The 18949-nt window shown below is 35.8% G+C and overlaps 3 protein-coding genes across 14 annotated transcripts; 1 reads left to right on the top strand and 2 right to left on the bottom strand.

Annotated features, from left to right (window-relative positions):
- Nucleotides 1-20: 20 nt before the first annotated feature.
- Nucleotides 21-2771, bottom strand: LOC8280550 (ubiquitin-conjugating enzyme E2-23 kDa). 3 transcript variants are annotated; one of them, XM_015718139.3, is made up of 7 exons: nt 2631-2771; nt 2447-2534; nt 2181-2260; nt 1882-1996; nt 1566-1618; nt 695-823; nt 21-418 (listed from the first exon to the last, which is right to left on the bottom strand). In XM_015718139.3, exons 2-7 carry the CDS (start codon nt 2488-2490, stop codon nt 279-281), a joined length of 561 nt encoding a protein of 186 aa, XP_015573625.1. In that variant the 5' UTR covers nt 2491-2534; nt 2631-2771; the 3' UTR covers nt 21-278. The 3 variants fall into 3 exon arrangements, with proteins under 3 accessions (XP_015573625.1, XP_002517368.1, XP_015573626.1); XM_002517322.4 differs by having other exon boundaries at nt 2447-2528; nt 2631-2765; XM_015718140.3 differs by lacking the exon at nt 2631-2771 and having other exon boundaries at nt 2181-2306; nt 2447-2528.
- A 493-nt stretch (nt 2772-3264) lies between these two features.
- On the bottom strand, nt 3265-6700 carry LOC8280551 (NF-kappa-B-activating protein). Its single transcript, XM_002517323.4, has 2 exons — nt 4784-6700; nt 3265-3726 (listed from the first exon to the last, which is right to left on the bottom strand). The coding sequence occupies exon 1, from the start codon at nt 6359-6361 to the stop codon at nt 4787-4789; it is 1575 nt and encodes a 524-aa protein (XP_002517369.2). The 5' UTR covers nt 6362-6700; the 3' UTR covers nt 3265-3726; nt 4784-4786.
- Nucleotides 6701-7461: 761 nt separating this feature from the next.
- On the top strand, nt 7462-18886 carry LOC8280552 (DNA repair protein UVH3). Of its 10 annotated transcripts, none has more exons than XM_015718186.3 (19): nt 7462-7964; nt 8048-8298; nt 8791-8954; nt 9044-9122; nt 9534-9602; nt 9725-9778; nt 10547-10689; nt 10771-10888; nt 11426-11503; nt 11608-11661; nt 11908-12092; nt 12311-14078; nt 14701-14895; nt 15191-15276; nt 15527-15800; nt 15909-16045; nt 16324-16408; nt 16666-17208; nt 18080-18886. In XM_015718186.3, the coding sequence occupies exons 1-19, from the start codon at nt 7877-7879 to the stop codon at nt 18752-18754; spliced, it is 5046 nt and encodes a 1681-aa protein (XP_015573672.2). In that variant the 5' UTR covers nt 7462-7876; the 3' UTR covers nt 18755-18886. The 10 variants fall into 10 exon arrangements, with proteins under 10 accessions (XP_015573672.2, XP_015573671.2, XP_048229682.1 ...); XM_015718185.3 differs by having other exon boundaries at nt 7463-7964; nt 9044-9155; XM_048373725.1 differs by lacking the exon at nt 9534-9602 and having other exon boundaries at nt 7463-7964.
- Nucleotides 18887-18949: the final 63 nt, after the last annotated feature.

Below are 18949 nucleotides of genomic sequence, written 5' to 3'. Positions count from 1 at the left end.
ATAAAGTATAGGAAACCAAATACAAAATATTCCACTGTATTTATTTGATCTCCTTGTTCTATTTTTTTTTTTTTCAAATTTTCACTATATCCAATTTCCCATGCTAAATACCATTTTGTTTACACATGCAAGGTATCATGTACTTGATCCTAACTAATTCTTCATCAATTTACAAACATTCAAATGGATGACCGACTAGCAACTAAAAAAGAAAGAATATTTAAATGGATGTTTAAAGTATGAAAAGACTGCCTACACTAAATTTGATGGAAAGAGCTTCAGGAATCTGCTTCACCAGCAACATTGTCGTCACTTGGTGTGCTTCCTCCATCACTAATATCTTCATGGCTGATGTCATTGCGCTCTTCTGAAATAGTCTTGGAAATATTTTCCTTTTTTGCATAACGTTCACAGTACTCTGTCATCAACGATCAAGCACCAGCAAAATTGTCAAAGAAATCACATATTGAGTACAGTTAATTACATTTATAGAACACCCAATATTCCAACCCAAACGGTACTATTTGTAAGGTTTGAGAAGACAATATATTTAAGTTTTCAGCATAATGAACTGAATATCAGTTGATCACTAAGGTGGTTAACTAAAGAGTCCAAGCTCTCCTGAGGATACTTAAAAAGTTTGAATATCTCATTAAACAATTAAAAGTATTAAGTATATGAAAAGGGATCCCACCTTTCACTTTTTCTTCATACAGCTTCTTATCTTTTATCATCAATGATCCTGCATCACTATTTAGCGGGTCTGAAGGATTTGGATAAAGCAGCAACTGTGGAAGGAAATCCTCAAATATGTTGAAAAGATCTGCAGTCAGAAAAAGCTGAGGTAAGATAACTTAAGACTCGACATCAAGTGTGCCAAGGCATAATCCAGAATAAAAAACATAAAGAACATTAAATTGAAAATTATCTCTATAACCATGGTAATTATTGGGCAAGGTTAGGGAGTTAAAGACCCTGGCCCCAGAACTAACTCAGTTAAATAAATTTAGGACAAGGAGAATGAGTCATAATTATTGAATATATCATATTGCTGTTCAATGGTTTGAAGCTTTTTTTTTTTTTTCTTTTCCTTGAATAGAAATAAAAAAGAACAAGCAAAATGTATGAACAATCTGGAAAAGATGTGTAGATGATAAATCCATTCTGTTATATTTAGTTCCTTTGCTGTCAACAATCCCAAGTTAGCTCCTTAAAAAGATCATTTCCATGCCACAAAACAGTCAAGTGATCTATCACATGCCCCAAGCATCATTACATTCTATGGGGTCCCCTCACAGCCACATTCCATTCTTTCAGAAGGAAAAGAAAAAAGATAAAGGAGTTTTACGTCAGAATGCCAGCTTGTGTAAAACCCAATGAACCCTGGGCCATTGGTAGCTTATGCTTGCACATATATTATTTTGACTAAAGCAGAAAGCATGAACATAATAGTATTCTGGGAGTTAAGTTATGGACTACAAGCTAAATGATAGATTTTGTGCCTTAGTGTATCTGAATCAATATAAAGTTGCACGTTGCAGATACATGAGGTCTGATTAAATTACCAAACATTGGATTCCATGATTGGTTGATGACATCCAAGCATACAGAACCAGACCTACAAATTTACAGAAGAAATTCTTAGCCATTATCAACATTCTTGCGCAATCCCTATGGAAATGACCTTAGCCATTATCGACATTCTGCTATTAGAAAAGATTCAATTTCAGTAAGGAAGCAGTAATACAAGAAAGCCATTCCAAGTATGGTAAACTTCAAAGAGCATCAAGAAGTGAGAACTAATTAACAAGACTTCCACTCTGCAGCACAACCTAGAAATCTAAGTGAGATGAATAGGTGCGAAATATACAAGAAAGTTACATCTCATCCACATTAGGGTGGTAAATTTTATTAAGAAAGCCAACGGAGGGAGATTTGTATGGGTAAGCATCTGGTAGTTCGACATGGATTTTCCAAACACCGCCTTCATAAAGACCTGCCACCGTTGAGATGACATAAGGAAACTATATATAAAGAATTAAAAGAAGAAAATCTTGAGACAACAAGAATAAAAAAGAAAAAGAACTCTCTGTAATACTCGTAGGCACAATTGGGGCAAAAGGGCAATGCCGATATGCAATAGGAAAGGCAGCAGTAAAGAAAGAAAGAAAAAGGATTACTTCTTTTAGGGCCATGGAATTTGACATTGAATTCATTAATCCCATCATTGATTGGCTCCACAGTATAGTCACTCATCATCCTACAAAACAAAGCATAATGACAGTCTCGCCATCTACAAAATGGCACTAATTTTTTTTTTTTAATTCAAAGAGAAAGACAAAAAGACATCAAATCAAATAGTGGTAAAGTAATACATCAATCATATAGTCGAGGAGAAGTTGAAGACAGTGATTAATATTATAAAAGAAAGAAAGGAGCTACTTACAATTTCATTACATCCATGTCTCTTCTCTTGCTCGGCGAAGACATCCTTTGGTTTATCAATTATATAATGCTTTGAACGTCTTCTGTTACTTTGGAAACAATCAATCAATTAAAACAAATTAGAATCTAGTCGATCAATCGCGTGACAAGAACTCATTATGAATTCAATAAAATCAAAAGCTAACCTAATTGTGCGGTCAATCAATCGTTGTTGAAGTTTCTTTGTAACTGAAAGAGAATTTTTTGTATTAGAATTATATAAAGCGTGAAATGGGAGCAGAATGAATTGGAGTCTCGCTTGCAGAGAGCCAAAAATGGAGTCACCCACGCGCGATACGATACGTGTCTCGCTCGTGCCACGAGTTACCCGCTTTTGAACGTCCATTAGATTTGTGGTGGGTTCCAGGCTTGCCTGTTCTGAATCAACTAGACTTGTGATTGGTAGGCATGACATTTTTTGTTCCAATATTATACGTCAGTCATCATATTACTACCTAAATTTGTATACAAGGTAATGAATATAAAATATCAAACTGGAAGATTTCAAAATAGGCTTCACTCAAAATGGAAGCTTTCATTCTTTTAATCATTTGCAATGTAGGCTACACTCAAATCTTGAGGGAAGCTTTCATTATTTTAAGAACAGAAACACTTGCTTCTCTTGGCAGTAATGATGCCAAGGAAGAACGGATTTGAGCATGATTTACTCGACGGTATGCAACATATGTTTAATTTACTGCCATTTGCTTTTCTACTTAGATTTCGTATAAACAATTCTAAGCATATGTTTATATCAAGCAGATATCATCACCATACAACTATACAAACAGTGTTCCATTCACCATAAAACATGCGCATGTTCTTCACATTCTTGTACAGGATCTACTGAAGCTAGCCAAAATAAAACTTGTGTTCAATTTAACTACCTCGTATTTATAAGTTAATAGTACAAAATTTTATTCCATTCCCACATAGCAGACACAGCAAAGAGAAGAGAACGGAAGAGAATTCAGGTTCAATGTTTTATGGAAAGAAGCTTCTTGAAGTCAACTATTCAGATAGATAGGGGAGCTTTCTTCCGACTAGATCAATCTAAGGTGCCAACGGAGGCTCCAAAAAACTCCATGAAAGTTTTGTGCAGCCCTTAAAGAGAGGAGAGAGTAAAGCCAACAGCACCTTCGTATCTCACTCCTGAGTTTTCACTCTCGCCTCCTGTTTAAATTATTGAATTTTCTTCAAAATGTATCTTCAACACCACTCAGCAAACATGTTCGCATATGCCTGGTAATGTAGAAATAAGAAAAATTCACAATGCTGTAGAGTTCTATCTGCTGGTTTTGTATTTGTAATGGATTATAAAAAATAAAATACAAAGAAACAACTTTCAGCTAGAAATTCCCTATCATAAACCAAATAGATCACTTTTGAAAGTGGGATCAAATCTATAGTAAAACAAGCATAGAAGTCCAAGTAAGAGATGGACATTTAAATTGTACACTGAAACAAGTCACCAACTTGATAGAGGAGAGAATCTTCTCTTTTAAACAACTTCAAGTGAATTAAAGCACCACATCCATTTCAATTAAGATGCCTTGATATCCTAGGCATCTCTAGAGACATTTGACGCCCATTTAAGAAATGGTACGAGGTATCTAATGCAAACAAACAAATTTCGCATAGCTGTCATGGCAATTCCCGAATTTCACAGATCACAATTTAAGCATCAAGTAAATTCCCAGAAAATTCAAATTTCAATATTTCCTTTTTATTTCTTCATATTGGAATATGTAATATCATAATAATGGTAGAAATTGAATCACTTTTTGTTTGGCTATTCTATACAATAACTCATAAGTCTAAGGCAAGTGGAATTTCTCAAAGAACTCTGATGCAAATTCATGAGTTGTAGGGAGGGACTTATGTCACCACAAACAGAGACTAAAGCAAGTGTTGAGTTCAAGACTGGTGTTAAAGATTATAAATTGACTTATTCTACTCCTGAATATGAAACCAAATATGCTGATATCTTGGCAGCATTCCGAGTAAATTTTCAATATGGTCATTCTGCAACATTGTAAGTCCACATAATCTCAATTCAAATAAGGCACAAGAAAATTAAGCAATCACTTTCACTTCTTAAACCTCAGTTCCTACAAATGTATCAGAAACTTTCGAGAGAACTTGAAATGTGCTACATCTATAGCTACAGAGGATTGAGCCCAAGCAAGTAAATAGCAAGCATGCACTTAATAAAGATTCACTAAATATCAGTTAAAATACAAAGCTCGAGAAGTGATGACACTACAAAGTTACAACAGTAATAATAAGCGCACGTCACCTATTAGGCATCAGAACCATCAGTTGCTTTCCCTGCAAAAGGATCATGTGTAGGACCGACATCCTGTCCAATATGGCGCTGCACCAGCCTCTGCAAATCAGCCATAACCTTGTGTTCACGTTTTGCCTTCTCTTCATAGTTGAACATGGCCAAAGCTCGCTTATCTTCAGCGCTGTAAACTTGATTTTCTTTCCTAATACGAATTGCATTCATTCTCTGGTGCCTGCTTCCACTCATCACATACCCAAGACTCTCAAACTTCTGAATCTCTTCAGCAGAAAGACCCACTTCACCTCTACGTGGAATACGTTTTCCTTGCTGCACATACTGTGCAATAGCATCACCTTCACCAGGTCTTAGTGCTCCACCATAACTGATATGACCCTCAGCTCTAGGCAATGGCATTGGCCCAACTACAGGTTCATTATCCAAAGCGGGCTTCTTCTGTGCCTCAATCATCTCTTTGTAAATGAGTGCCTCAGCATCAATTTCAGCAGTTTGTACCTCATCTGCGTTTGATATTCCCTTTGCATCAAGTTCAGAACCTGAATCCTCATCAGAATATGATTTTTCACTCTCTGTTTCAGACCTCTTTTTCTTGCTGCTTTTAGATTTTGAACCTGAATTGCGTCTCCGCTTCTTAGACTTGTGATCAGATTCTTCACTCTCACTATCATCCGAGTCACTGTACCTACTTTTCCTCCTCCTCCTCCCACTTCTCTTGCTACTCTTCTTTTGTCTACTGCTGCTCTTTTTCCGTGATTTCTTACTGCGTTTTCGATCCCCTTCAGAATCTGATTCACTTAAATCACCACTCTCATTCTCATCGTCGTTTGGCTCACTCTCACTTTCGCTAGACAATCTCCTAGTTCTACGCTTAGAACTTGAACTCCTTCTCTTCTTCCATGACCTAGAATCATCCGATTCAGACTCGTCTTCCGACTCAGAATCAGTCTCCGAATCGCTCATCTCAGAATTCTGAGAATCAGACTCCGGTTTACCCTTTCCTTCTTTTTTCACTTTCTCCTTCTCATTCGAATAGCTCTTCTTCTCATCGTCCTCGCCGTACTTCTCTGAAATTTCATCAGCTTTATCTTCAAAATCCTCATTTTCATCATTATCATTCCTGGGCGGACTAGGCGTGAGATTCCAAATACAATATCTTGCAATATTTTTCCTCATCCTCTGCCTCTTCAGCCTCCTCCGTTCCTCAAAACTCAATCCTTTCAATTCCTCATCAGATTCCGATTCTGAATCCTTTCCATTCCTATCAAGGTATGCGCGGCCCCTGCCACCGAACTTTTTGGGAAGAGAATCTAGGTCTTTTAGTGGCCTAGGGCTTAGGCTTCTTCTGCTTCTTCTAGAAGTAGGATAATTATCAGGTGATCTTGAATGGTAGCGTCTAGGATTGGTCTCTCGGTGTCGCTCATCATAACTGTGGTAGGAGGGACTGCGGCGATCTCCATGGCGGTTGTAGTTGGGAGAGATGTCGGATTCAGGTGTGTAACGGCCATTATTGCGGTCAGGACGGTACCGTCTGTCGGGGAATTCGATCGTCGATGCTGGTCTGCCGCCCATTATTAGGGATTTCAGGATTACCTTGTTTTTCCCTGTCAACTAAATCTAATAAATCTAATGAAACCTAAAACTCCTTTTCTATTCTCTAAAAATTATAATACAATAAAACTCGTATTACGAGATTACAAAAAAAAAAAGCACAAGAAAACAAGATCAAACCGTCTTTAAGATATTTTAAAGACAATAAGAGAACAGCAAAAAGATTGAAAACAATTGGAAAAGAGACAAGAAGGAAGAAGATTAAGCCTATTGAATTGTCGTCGCCGGATAGTTAGGAAGAGATGAGAGAAGAAATAGCCTAGGGCACAGAGTGCTGTTCTGTACTCTTGTAGTTTCTTCCTTGTATATATTTATATATATAGAGGAAAAAGGTTAATTATAACATCCTTAAATTTTATCTCATTACAGTAGTAGTTTCCTTTTACATTTCATACAGTCAAACTTTCCCACTAATCAACGGTCAACCTTATCTAAAATTATATCCTTGTACATAGAGAAATCCTTATGCCTCTAATTTATACTGCTTTTCAACAAGCATTTTTGACATCCTTCCTGAAAATGCAACAATAAGTAATCCAAAATTGTAGCTTATCAAGAACTTTTAAAATAAAAATTAATTAGTAGATAAATATTGATTTTATATTTAAATAGCTAAAAGTTGATTTATGAATTACTAAAAGAGTTTTGAAAAGATAAAATTTTTACTAAAATACTTGAACTAAATAAATACTTTACATAAATTATATGAAAACAATTACTAATAATATCTTTTATAATTAATTAAACTATCAAGTTAAGTTAAACTTAATAATACATTATATTCTTTAGATATATAAATAAGTTTTAAATTAATTTAATAAGAACTAATTAATATTTCAATTTTATATAATATTTTTAGTTGAAGTGTATATTAATTTAGTTGAAGTATAATTTATTACAATTCTAAATTTTTAGAATAATTTCTAATTAATGATAATTTTTTATTAGAATAAGTTGGTTTTCTAATTATATAAAGATTCATAATCTTAATTGTAATATCAATTATGTTTATACTATTAACTCTATATATAATTAAAAAAAATCTATCTATAAATATCTCTAAGATAACATCTTTATGTTATTAAATTAATAATTTTTTTATTAAATTCTAAAAATATTACGTATTATTATTATAATTAAAATAATAATAAACCGCGGATAAACCACTCGTTCCCTAAATAATTTCAGAATCAACTATTTAGGAAAAACTCAATCTAAACAGCTTTAGATAAGCGGCATGAGCCGGACTCAATTTCAACAGTTACCTCATATCAAACCACATGGAAAAAAAAGAAAAAGAAAAAAGAAACTCGCACGACATCGTTTAATTGGTACGACATCCTGCCAAAACAAGGCTTTCAGTATTTGGCGGCAATGATCAGTCCTTCATAACTGAAATTGTATCAGAAGTTTAAAGGAAAAGAAAAATAAGAAACTGTATCAGAAGTCCAAAAGGATCTAAAAGAAAAAAGAGACATGGGAGTCCAGGGTCTGTGGGACCTACTAGCTCCCGTCGGACGCCGCGTATCCGTCGAAACCCTCTCCGGCAAAAAACTTGCTATAGGTTTGTATTTTAATAATAAATTTAAAGATTCAGGCATAAACCTTTGTTTTAATTTATTTTAATTACGTTGTTTTGGTTGATAGATGCGAGTATATGGATTGTACAATTTATGAAAGCAATGAGAAACGAGAAAGGAGAAATGGTACGGAACGCACATTTGCTAGGGTTCTTTCGAAGAATTTGCAAGCTTTTGTATTTGAGAACTAAGCCTGTTTTCGTCTTCGATGGAGCCACTCCTGCTTTGAAGCGCCGCACCGTTATTGCGCGACGGAGGCAGCGTGAGAGCGCTCAGGCTAAGATTCGAAAAACCGCTGAGAAATTACTACTTAATCATGTCAGTTTGACTTTGTTGTTTATAGAGTTATTGCCTTCGAGATTTTTATTAGTTGATTATTATTTTGTCTTTATTTGGTTAAGTTATTGAATATACTCAATTTATTCTGCGCCTTGTTTTGAAAAAACTGTATGCATGAGTTCAATTGAATTGAATTATTGTAAATCATGTACTTTTTTTTGCATGATTTTGTTTCTTTAAATTGAAAGAATTGAACTCGATCAACTATGGGCTCTCCAAACATAAGAATTGAATAATTGGAATTAACTTGAACTGAATCACTTTCTAAATACCATAATTAGAATTTGCTTCTGTTAGGTGCTGTTATTTATTTATTTTACAAGGAGAGAAAAAACTTATATTTACTCAACAAAATGCATCAGTCCCGACTAATTCATTGTTTTATAATTTATTTATTTCTTAAATTTTGATATAATGAATGCATCAGTAGTTTGTGTTATTAGTTTCTGTTTGTTTGTTTTGAGCATATAGCTCAAGTCAATGAGGCTAAAAGAATTGGCAAAGGATCTTGAGAACCAGAGAAGAAAACAGAAGATTGATGATGCTAAGGGTAAGAAGATTTTGTTGGAAGAAAGCAAAATAGAGAATAATGATGAGGATGTGGAGAATTATGATCAGGAAATCTTGGATGAAATGTAAGATATATTACGTGATTCTAGTTATAAGCACAATTTTGACTCTGGTTACATAACCTTGTTAATTGTTTTAATATGAATTTTTTCAGGTTGGCAGCATCTATTGCAGCTGAGGACGAAAGGCGCTTTAGTAACACTGCATCAGCATCTGCTGTTCAGGATCCGGAGGTAGATGATGATGGGGATGATGAGATTATAGTGGTAAATGATACTGTTAATGTTTTAGGCATAAGGAGTTAAGCTTTTTATGGTTATAATGTTGTTAGATTGGTCTGCTTTATTGATTAACTTGATTTACAATATTAACTTTATCATGTTTGGGGATTGTTCTTGGGGTACTATGGAAAACAATGATGGGTAGTTTGGAAGCTTTTATTATCTACTTTCTTTTGCTTTTACAAATTCAAAATATATCTTAATATAGATGATGTAAACCATAACATGATGGCTGACTATTCTTTGAGTTGCTACAAAGATACCTTTAGGGTTGAAAGAGTTTAGGCCTGTATATCGGGAGTCTCAAAATGCCAATTGTTTTTCTAAAAACCACAATTGTTATTTCTTTTTTTTTTTTTTCAGCCAGAAATGGATGGAAGTGTTGATCCAGCTATCTTGGTTTCTTTGCCTCCATCCATGCAAGATGTTCTTGTATGTAAGAGATACTGTACTTAAGGTTATAGGTTCTTCTTATGATATTTGGTTTCCTTGCTTTTGATATTTGACACCTATTTTTTTGTCCCGGTGTAATTTGATGACGTTATTGCTTACAGATGCGAGAGAGGTTGACGGTGGATAAAAAAAAACATGATCAAGGAGCCAATAAGGTTGGTTCTTGAATACTTATGTCTGATCAATTGATCTTAGCATGAGATATATATGCATGGTTGCTGAATATCATGTTAAGCGATGCTTACAGAAGCTACTTACAGTTAATGTAGTCATGGTATTCAATTTTTTTTTTTTTTTAATCTAGTATCATAAATACGTCGATACCTTGCTTTTGTTTTGTTGCGTGCGCCTTTAACTCCTGGATTTTGGCCTGAATTTAGCTCAAATCCCAGCGGAAATTTGCATGAGGTTAGTGGTGGTTTACAAGCTTTGCGGCAGTATGAATCTTTTTGAGAGATTCCCTGTTCCTTTGGTGCCTAAATTAATTTATTAGTGGGTTTCTGCTCTCTATTTGTTCGTTAATGTAGGCTATATGCCAAATAAGAAGAATCTGTAAATTCCTTATTTCTCTACTTTGTAGCATTGTTATTTTAACCCAAATAAAATCAGTTTTTATGTGTTAATGATTTACTATAGGAGTTTGTTCTGATTGTTGTAAAATGCGTATATGTACTTCCTCTAGGTTTTTATTTGTTGCATGGTATTGGGATTTGCTTTTTATGAACTCTTCTCATCCTAGTTTCTGATGCTGATTGTTGTATATATAATATTATGTTAGATTCCTGAAAAGCCTTTCTTTTTTCCTTTAAATTCTCGCATTAAGCTGTCTGGGTAAAATAAATTCTACACGAACGAATGTGGGTCAGAGGCTTCTATTGGTGAAGTGTTCCTAATAATTCAATTTCTTTTCTTCACCGCTAAAGGATATTGGAAAACAGAATGAGGATCACACGAGTAATGGAAATGTTAAGGAGGTCTTGATAGATCTAATAGACATGGAAAGGACTGATTTAGAGAGGGATGATGTGGTAGCAGAGAGTTACAACCAGGAAAAGCTAGATGAAATGTAAGTGTTTGTGTGGTTGTAGTTATAACAGTTTTATATCCATTTAAACATGCAGTTCATTATTTTAATGAGTTATTTTAGGTTGGCAGCATCTATTGCGGCCGAGGAGGATGTGATTTCAATTAATACTGCCTCGACATCTGCTGCTGCAATTCCTTCTGAGGAGGAAGGCAATGATGAAGTTGAAGAAATGATACTGGTAATCTCGCCATCTGGTTACACGAAATTATCTTTCTAATGTGAGTCTTTGTAGTTGTAGCTTTTATGTTTCAAGAAGTTGTTAGTTTGGCTAGCTAATTGATTTATTAGTTCGCTGAGCTTTTTAATATATATTCTGCAAGTCTGAAAGTAAGTTGATATTGAAGAAAAAGTGATAAGATATTTCTCATGACATTCAACTTGTTCAGAAATTGTACATGAATTAGACAATCTTAGTCTGGTTGGTACACGAGAAAATTGTAGGTTGGGGTCGTAGCTTTGATGCCCGCACCTTGTATCCAAAAAGACCTTATATACATGTGCTTGCTTAGTTTGTTTTTGATAATTTCATCCATGAAAAGACTGTACCATTTGTGTGTGTGAAGGATTTCACACTCCACAGTCTTGCTTGAGAAGTAGACTTCTGTTTTGGGGTTGTGAAGTTCTTAGGCCTATGTTTTCTCCATTTTGTGCATATGTTGGATTTTATATCCATGTTTCACTGTTTCATGGTTGTTGCCCTCAATCTATTTCACAGCCAGAAATCTGTGGGAAAGTTGATCCCACTGTCTTAGCAGCTCTGCCACCATCAATGCAACTCGATCTTCTTGTTCAGGTAAAATGTCACATCCACATTCTATGTTGCCTTGAGAGTTTTCAGATCGCTCCCTATATTACTTGAAATGTTGTGATATTAGTTGTTGATCTTCCATTTCGTAGATGAGAGAGAGATTGATTGCTGAAAATAGACAAAAATATCAAAAAGTCAAGAAGGTTAGTTATTGAATTATTGTTTTTTTAAACATGTTTTATATGAATGTATTTTGAATATTTTGTATAATGTTGTGCAGTATCAAGCATGGGTGAGTTTGCTTTTAGCTGACGCTATTGAAGTTCAGTAGTTATATTTTCATTTTATAAAACACGGGCTGTCTCTGTTTATAGTGTTGTACATTGCATTAATTTAGTTCTCTTATATCCTGTGGGTATATCTTATTGGTGCTTTTCCTGTGCACATAGGCACCTGAAAAATTTTCTGAGCTACAAATAGAGGCTTACCTGAAAACTGTTGCTTTCCGCCGGGAAATAGATCATGTGCAAAAAGCTGCAGCTGGGAATGGTGTCGGTGGTGTTCAGTCTTCACGAATAGCGTCCGAAGCCAATAGAGAATTTATCTTCTCTTCATCTTTTACAGGGGACAAACAGTAAGTACTTGTGTAACTTCCAAAAATAAACACTTCTACACACACTAAAATAAGAAAAAAGAATCATAGAAAAGGAGAAACCTACTTACTATTATGTTATCATGCATCCTTGACGGCTGTTGCTTCTTTTTAACTTCATTTGTATATGGTGCTTCTTATTCCTGTATAATTTCACTATTAGTCTTTTAAATTGACTAAAACTTCGTTCTACATGTTAGATTGTTGACGTCTACTGGAGTGCAGAGAAATGGAAATAAGCAACAACAGGCACCTACAATGAATCCTACTTTCGATTCTATGAATTGTGTTACGTCTACTAGTAAGTCAAATGCTGTTTCAGGATCAGTCCAGGATGAACCTAGAAGGGTATTTGATGAAGATGTTGAGACATATCTGGATGAAAATGGTCGTATTCGAGTTAGTAGAGTGAGAGCTATGGGGATGCGCATGACGCGTGATTTGCAAAGGAACTTGGATTTAATGAAAGAAATTGAACAAGAGAGAACACATGCGATTGAGACTGCACCTTCTCAGTCTGAGCTGACCAGAGATAAGATTGGTTCTCCAAAAAGCTTTCCCAGTAAAAAACTGCATGTAGAAAGTTCACATGACAAACATAGTGACTCTGTTAAACTGAACGAGAGAAATCAGCAGTCTATGTTAAATGATGAGGGTTCTATACAGATATCTTTTGAAGCTGATGGCAGAAGTAAGTGTCTTGACAGTGATGATGATGTATTTACCTCTTTAGTTGCTGGGCAACCTGTTAACATCCCTTCTGTTGACAATATTACATCAAGAATTCAGACTTCAGATTCTGCTTCAGATGGTGATTGGGAAGAAGGAACTATTGAAACAAGAGGTAATAGCTCTTCTAATAATTTGGCGTTAGAAACTAATCCCCCACTTAAGGAAAAAAACATTAGTGATGATAGTGAAGTAGAATGGGAAGATGGAGGTGGTGATCATGAAAATTCTTCATTCCCATCTGAATCAAAAATGCCGGCTTCCAGAGGTTATATGGAGGAAGAGGCTGATTTGCAAGAAGCAATAAGGAGAAGTCTTGAGGATCTTGGGGGTGAGATATTCAATAACACACTATCTGAGCATGAAAAATTAAAAATCTCTGACAAAAATGTTTACAAGGATGTTGGGTTCCTTGATCAAGAAGACAATACTGGTGGGCTAATTCTGCCTGAGAAGGATGTGACCCAACAAGATCAACCTTTCTCTGAAATTTCGGCAACTGGAAAGATTGACAAGGTGGGTCAATATGATATCTCTCAGGTCTTTTCTTCACAGAGCCAGTTAGCGTTTTCTGAGGCACATGATCCTGATAACATGGACATCCTGACAAATAAATTATATGAAAGAGATATGGGCTCAAATGATGGACAACCAAGTCGAGCTTTAAATATGGAGGGGAGTGTCTGCAGAGGAATGTCATCTGCAGAATCAGCTGCTCCCTTGGAAACCCATGTGATTTTAAAGCAATTTTCAGAAACTAATGTTGAGGATATGGGGCTATCTACCTCAACTAAGATGCGATCAGGAATTTCCAATATTTCTAAAGCAGCATGGAGTAATGTGTCTTTTGCTAGCTCAATTGATGATGATAGAAATAAAGTAGAAGCAGAACCATCTGTATTGGTCAATGAGGAAAAAAGACCCGAAACATATTGTCAATCAGTTAAGATAACCAACCCTTCAACATCTATTATGGAGCCATCCATAAATTTGGCAATTGGCACTGATGTTGAGTCGAAGTTGGCTGGAGAAAAAAATTCTGGTAATCTATTTAATGAAAAGAAGCAGGACATGGAAAAAGTTGTGAGCAATGAGAATCTAAGGGAGGATTTCTCAGAGGTCACTTTGCAGGAGGAAATACTGATTCTTGGTCAAGAAAGAATGAATCTAGGATCTGAACAGAAGAAGCTTGAACGCAATGCAGAATCAGTTAGCAGTGAGATGTTTGCTGAATGTCAAGTATGTGCTCCATATTCAGTATACTTGTATGTTAAATCACATGATTTAAATAATGCATTTTTACGATTGATTGAATTTGTCTTAGCAGGGTGTTTGACAAATGAAGAAGTATATTTCCCACGTTTAAAAGTTTCTCTTTTATTTTCAGATGGTTAAGATTCCATAACCAGGATTGCTTGTGATAGTATTTACTAATCTATGACCATAACCAGTCTATCAAGTAGCGTAGCATGCGATAATATTCATGATTAAATCACCATTAGGATTCATTATATCGAAGTGAACTCTGTATCATTTTAAATGATAAAAGAATTGTGTCAGGCTGGTTAGTTTTCTTTCACGGTTTTTATTTGCGGAAGTTGAAGGAAATAGTATGGTGGATTACATATGACTTGCAGGAGAAATGATACCTTGCTAGTTACTAGTGTAGTTTGATATCTGAGACCATCTTATTTGGTTACAGTTTTCTATTTGTATGTAAATCATTAGATTAAGAATAATTGTTTCCTGATTTAGATGGATCATTTATCGTCAATCATATATCATTTCAAGTGATACTATCATCAGAAATTTTTCCTTCAAGTGAACTAAATTGATATCTTTTGTGTTCTGTTGTTTGCAGGAACTGTTGCAGATGTTTGGCTTACCATATATCATAGCACCAATGGAAGCAGAGGCTCAATGTGCTTACATGGAACTTGCAAATCTTGTTGATGGTGTTGTGACTGATGACTCTGATGTGTTCTTATTTGGGGCCCGAAATGTCTACAAGAACATTTTTGATGACCGCAAATATGTTGAGACATACTTCATGAAGGTGTGTATGGACAGATGATTGAAATTCCCCACCTGAACATGCCTGGAATTCCTTTGAGCATCATGTGCAATTTCACCTCCAGAAAGTTCCTTTCGTGCTTGTAGTTTTCCCCTATATAATAAAATTTATAGTGTTAGATTCTTATTTGTTTCTTTCTTTCTTTTTCTTACATCTACGTGGAATGAATTTGCAATTTTTATCATCTTTCTTTCTAGTCACTCAATAAGCCATTACACTTAATCACTCTGGAGGTGTTGCATGTTGTCCTTTAATGCTTTTTAATTTTGGTTCTCAGGATATTGAAAGAGAGCTAGGCTTAACCAGAGAAAAATTAATTCGAATGGCGTTACTTCTTGGGAGTGATTATACTGAGGGCATTAGGTAAGTAAGGAGAACTTTTTTGCTTTTCTAAGTTACTAGGAGAGTATGATATGCTTTGTTTTATTCTTAAACCTTTAGGTTTTTACTGTATGCATTTCTTCTATTATCAAACATTTTGGTGACCTGCTCAATTGCTGTTATCCTTGGCTGTTTTTGGTGGGAGATTAAGAATTATTTGGATGTGTACTGGATTTGATGTTTCTTTATTGTGTTTATGGCCTTCAATGAATTGTTTTTTTCACTTATGTAGTGGGATTGGTATTGTTAATGCTATTGAGGTCGTGAATGCATTCCCGGAAGAGGATGGCCTTGAGAAATTCCGGGAATGGATCTACTCACCAGATCCGACTATTTTGGGGAAGCTGGATGTGCGCGATGGTAGAAGTATGAGAAGAAAAGGCGAGTCAGATTCTGCAAATAACAATGTAGTTGATTCATTTGGGAAGAAAGTCTCAGAATCTCACAAGGAAGAAGATTCTGCAGATCACACTCAAGAAATAAGGCAGATTTTCATGGATAAACATGTGAGAACTCTGTTTCTGTTGTAGGCTTTTCTTTTATGTCACATACTTGTAAAGAAATCAATCTGGGCATCCTATCTTTCTCAATATCATGAGATTAATTTATTGCAGAGAAATGTAAGCAAGAACTGGCATGTTCCTTCTTCTTTTCCAAGTGAAGCAGTCATTTCTGCGTATATGTCTCCACAAGTGGACAAATCAACTGAGCCTTTCACATGGGGGAAACCAGATCTTCATGTTCTTCGCAGGCAAGTTATGATCTTCATGTCTTATATGTTAGGTCACAGGCTTGGGTTCCTGTCAAGATATTGTTTATCTTGAATTGGCTTTTTCAGATGTATTATGAAATTTGTTAGTAGCTGTCAGAGCAATGATTTCAACTCTTTTTCCCAGTGGCTCAACTCTCAGCTCAATATGTAAACATTCCCATGAGGCTCTGACATTCATGTTTCCTTCATGGGAGTTCTGGTTTGTAGAAGATTTATGGTAACACTATTGATGATACTGTCTACTTTTCTACATATAGAATATGCTGGGAAAAGTTTGCATGGGGCGTCCAAAAGTCAGATGAGTTGCTATTACCTGTTCTGAAAGAGTACAATAAACATGAGGTTGGACTCTTTCTGTCTCTCTCCATCTCTCTTGTTTATGTGCACATGTATGTAATACAGTAAGAGCCATATACTAGCACACATACACATGCTCTGAGTAGATGAATTCAAGTATGCACAGAAATTGATTCTCACTATAAAGGACAATCTGTGCTTATGTTTCGAGCAAGCATTTCTTACCTGTTTCTAAATTTCCTAGTTTTATTTAAACTTGGTAACTTCGATGCTGATAGAATTTTGTTTGTGGGTTGTTAAAGACTCAACTGCGGCTGGAAGCATTTTACACTTCCAACGAAAGATTTGCAAAAATTCGCAGTAGGAGAATCAAGAAAGCCCTTAAAGGGATCACAGGATATCAATCCTCAGAGATGATGGATGATGATGTGAAAGATTCTTCTAAAAGTAGAAAGAAAAGAACAATTGGGCCTGGTGAATCTGTCGACTCCGAACCAGATGCGGCTTTAAAGAGAGAAAGGGAAGGTCTTTTCAGTGATAAGACAGACTCCTTGGAAAAATCTACTACAAAGCGGTCTAGGAAAAGGACTGCTGGACAACCTGTTTTGACTGAAAGGGAGAATCCGGGACAGCACTTGCAGGCAGAGGGTAGGCGAAAGACCCATAAAGGACAATGTGGGGATGGAAGAGGTAAAGGAAGAGGGAGAGGCCGCGGAAGAGGGAGAGGAAGGGGAAAAGGCAGTGGAATTGAACTATCTGATTCCAGCTATGATTATGTCAGTGGTGATGATGATGAGCTGGAAGTTCGTATTGAGAAGTCAGAAGGGCCACAAGAATTACGAAGGGTAAGTTCAACTCTTTGCTCATGTTGCTTTAGCACAAAGGATGCATTTGAAATATGATAAAGTAACATAAGCACATAAGTGGAAAGCTCGACTTGCATTTAGTTCTCTTACTAAGATGCAACATGCTTTAGTTCAATTGAATGACTGTCAATTCTTTTAGTTTGCTACTAAGGATTTTGGGCTGTTTATAGTTAGTCTGTTCAAAGTTGACTGCTATCTAATTAACTCAGGTTTAGTTCTTATGTGAGAATTCCTGTTGCTCCTCTAGACGCTTTCTATTCCTCTAATAGTCTAGCTAAGCAGGAATGTCTGATCCTGAAATATATTGACTAGGTTTACCTGATGCTTTTGCATACTCAGTTGCCTGTCTTGGCTTTGGGTTACTTGATGAAAATTATAAGTGTAAATAGCTTTATCATCATATTTTAATCAGTGGCTTTTATAGAATCTGCTCTTTCTGTAAAGTGGATGTTATTGTATTGTCCCCTGGGAAACATTTGATTTACCTTGGAAATGGATACCTAAATTTAAGGAATTCTAGTCCAATTTTATTTTTGTAGAAACTTAGAAGTAGATGCCATTTATACTAAAAATTTCAAGTGATTCAAATATAAAAATATCATTAAGGACTCGTCCTTTTCTTCTTTAATGGTGTGTTCCAAATAAGAAAAGATAGAATTCCATTCCAAGAATTTCATCATTTACCAATCCTGAGTCGTGCTAAATGTGCCCGTGGTAGAGTCAAAGTGGTAGTTTTGCATTAAAATGGAATTGATATCTGAGATCATCTTATTTGATGCCAACTTAGTATTCATCTTAATTTTTGTACCAAGGTTTTCACCTTTTCACCCATTTTGTCTTATTATTCCAGTCAACGCGCTCGAGGAAACCTGCAAATTACACTCTGGATGGCTTCAAAGTTGATGTAGACAGCGCTGTAGATCGAGGTGATAAACAGTCTAATGAATCAGCGGCAGAACTAGACTTATTTGGAGTTATAGGGAAAAGTACAGATGCCAGTAGTTGCCTCAATGGCAAGGAACAGCATAAAGTGGAAGACGCACTACCTGAGGACTTCTCTAAAGATTATCTTGAAAATGGACAGCATTGTTTGACTGATGATAATGGAAGTGAGCCTAAATATCCAGGTGGAGCTAGTGTCTCTAAAGATTACCTTAAAATGGGAGGTGGGTTTTGCATGGATGAAAGTGAGACATGCACCGACCAAGATGCTGCCCATAGCCCATCTATGCCTGCTTTCGAGGAAATGGCTGATGCTTCCAACGTCTCTGGAAGTATGGAAGAAACTGATAGGGGTGAGGGTTTGCTGCCATTAGTTTGTAGCATCAAAAGAACTTTGAATGATATGCAAGATGGAGGAAAGACAAACGCACATGATGCTGAGCCGAGTACGGATTGTCTAAATGCAACAGACATCGGTGATCATTCCGAAGCCAGTCTGTGTCTGCCAGAAACCACTGGGAGTAAAACCATAGCTCCCACGCTCAGTGCGATGCCTTTTCTGAAAAGAAAACGGAGGAACTGAATATTATACCCTAACAATGAAAGGGAAGAAAAGAACTATTTTTCTTTCTAACTGTAAATTTCTGATTTTTGTTCTTCACCAACTTCTTCCTTACCGACGTTGAAATTTAAATGAATTTGATATTTATATGCACCATCTGCTTTTATAGCTTCTTATTTATTTGTTAGAATATTCAACATGAAATTGGAGGGCAAG

Source organism: Ricinus communis, chromosome 5 (genome assembly GCF_019578655.1).
Source record: "Ricinus communis isolate WT05 ecotype wild-type chromosome 5, ASM1957865v1, whole genome shotgun sequence".
NCBI lineage: Eukaryota > Viridiplantae > Streptophyta > Magnoliopsida > Malpighiales > Euphorbiaceae > Ricinus > Ricinus communis.
Note: the sequence above shows the minus strand (reverse complement) of the source record. Positions and strands in the feature narration are given on the sequence as shown.

Coding starts and splice junctions, on each gene's coding strand:
- LOC8280550 (XM_015718139.3), bottom strand. CDS start 2,490: ATGTCTTCGCCGAGCAAGAGAAGAGACATGGATGTAATGAAATT. Junction 2,261..2,446: donor GACATGGATGTAATGAAATT/GTAAGTAGCTCC, acceptor TTTGTTTTGTAG/GATGATGAGTGACTATACTG. Junction 1,619..1,881: donor CACCCTAATGTGGATGAGAT/GTAACTTTCTTG, acceptor GTAAATTTGTAG/GTCTGGTTCTGTATGCTTGG.
- LOC8280551 (XM_002517323.4), bottom strand. CDS start 6,361: ATGGGCGGCAGACCAGCATCGACGATCGAATTCCCCGACAGACGGTAC.
- LOC8280552 (XM_015718185.3), top strand. CDS start 7,877: ATGGGAGTCCAGGGTCTGTGGGACCTACTAGCTCCCGTCGGACGCCGC. Junction 9,779..10,546: donor ATGATCAAGGAGCCAATAAG/GTTGGTTCTTGA, acceptor TCACCGCTAAAG/GATATTGGAAAACAGAATGA. Junction 14,896..15,190: donor TTGAGACATACTTCATGAAG/GTGTGTATGGAC, acceptor TTTGGTTCTCAG/GATATTGAAAGAGAGCTAGG.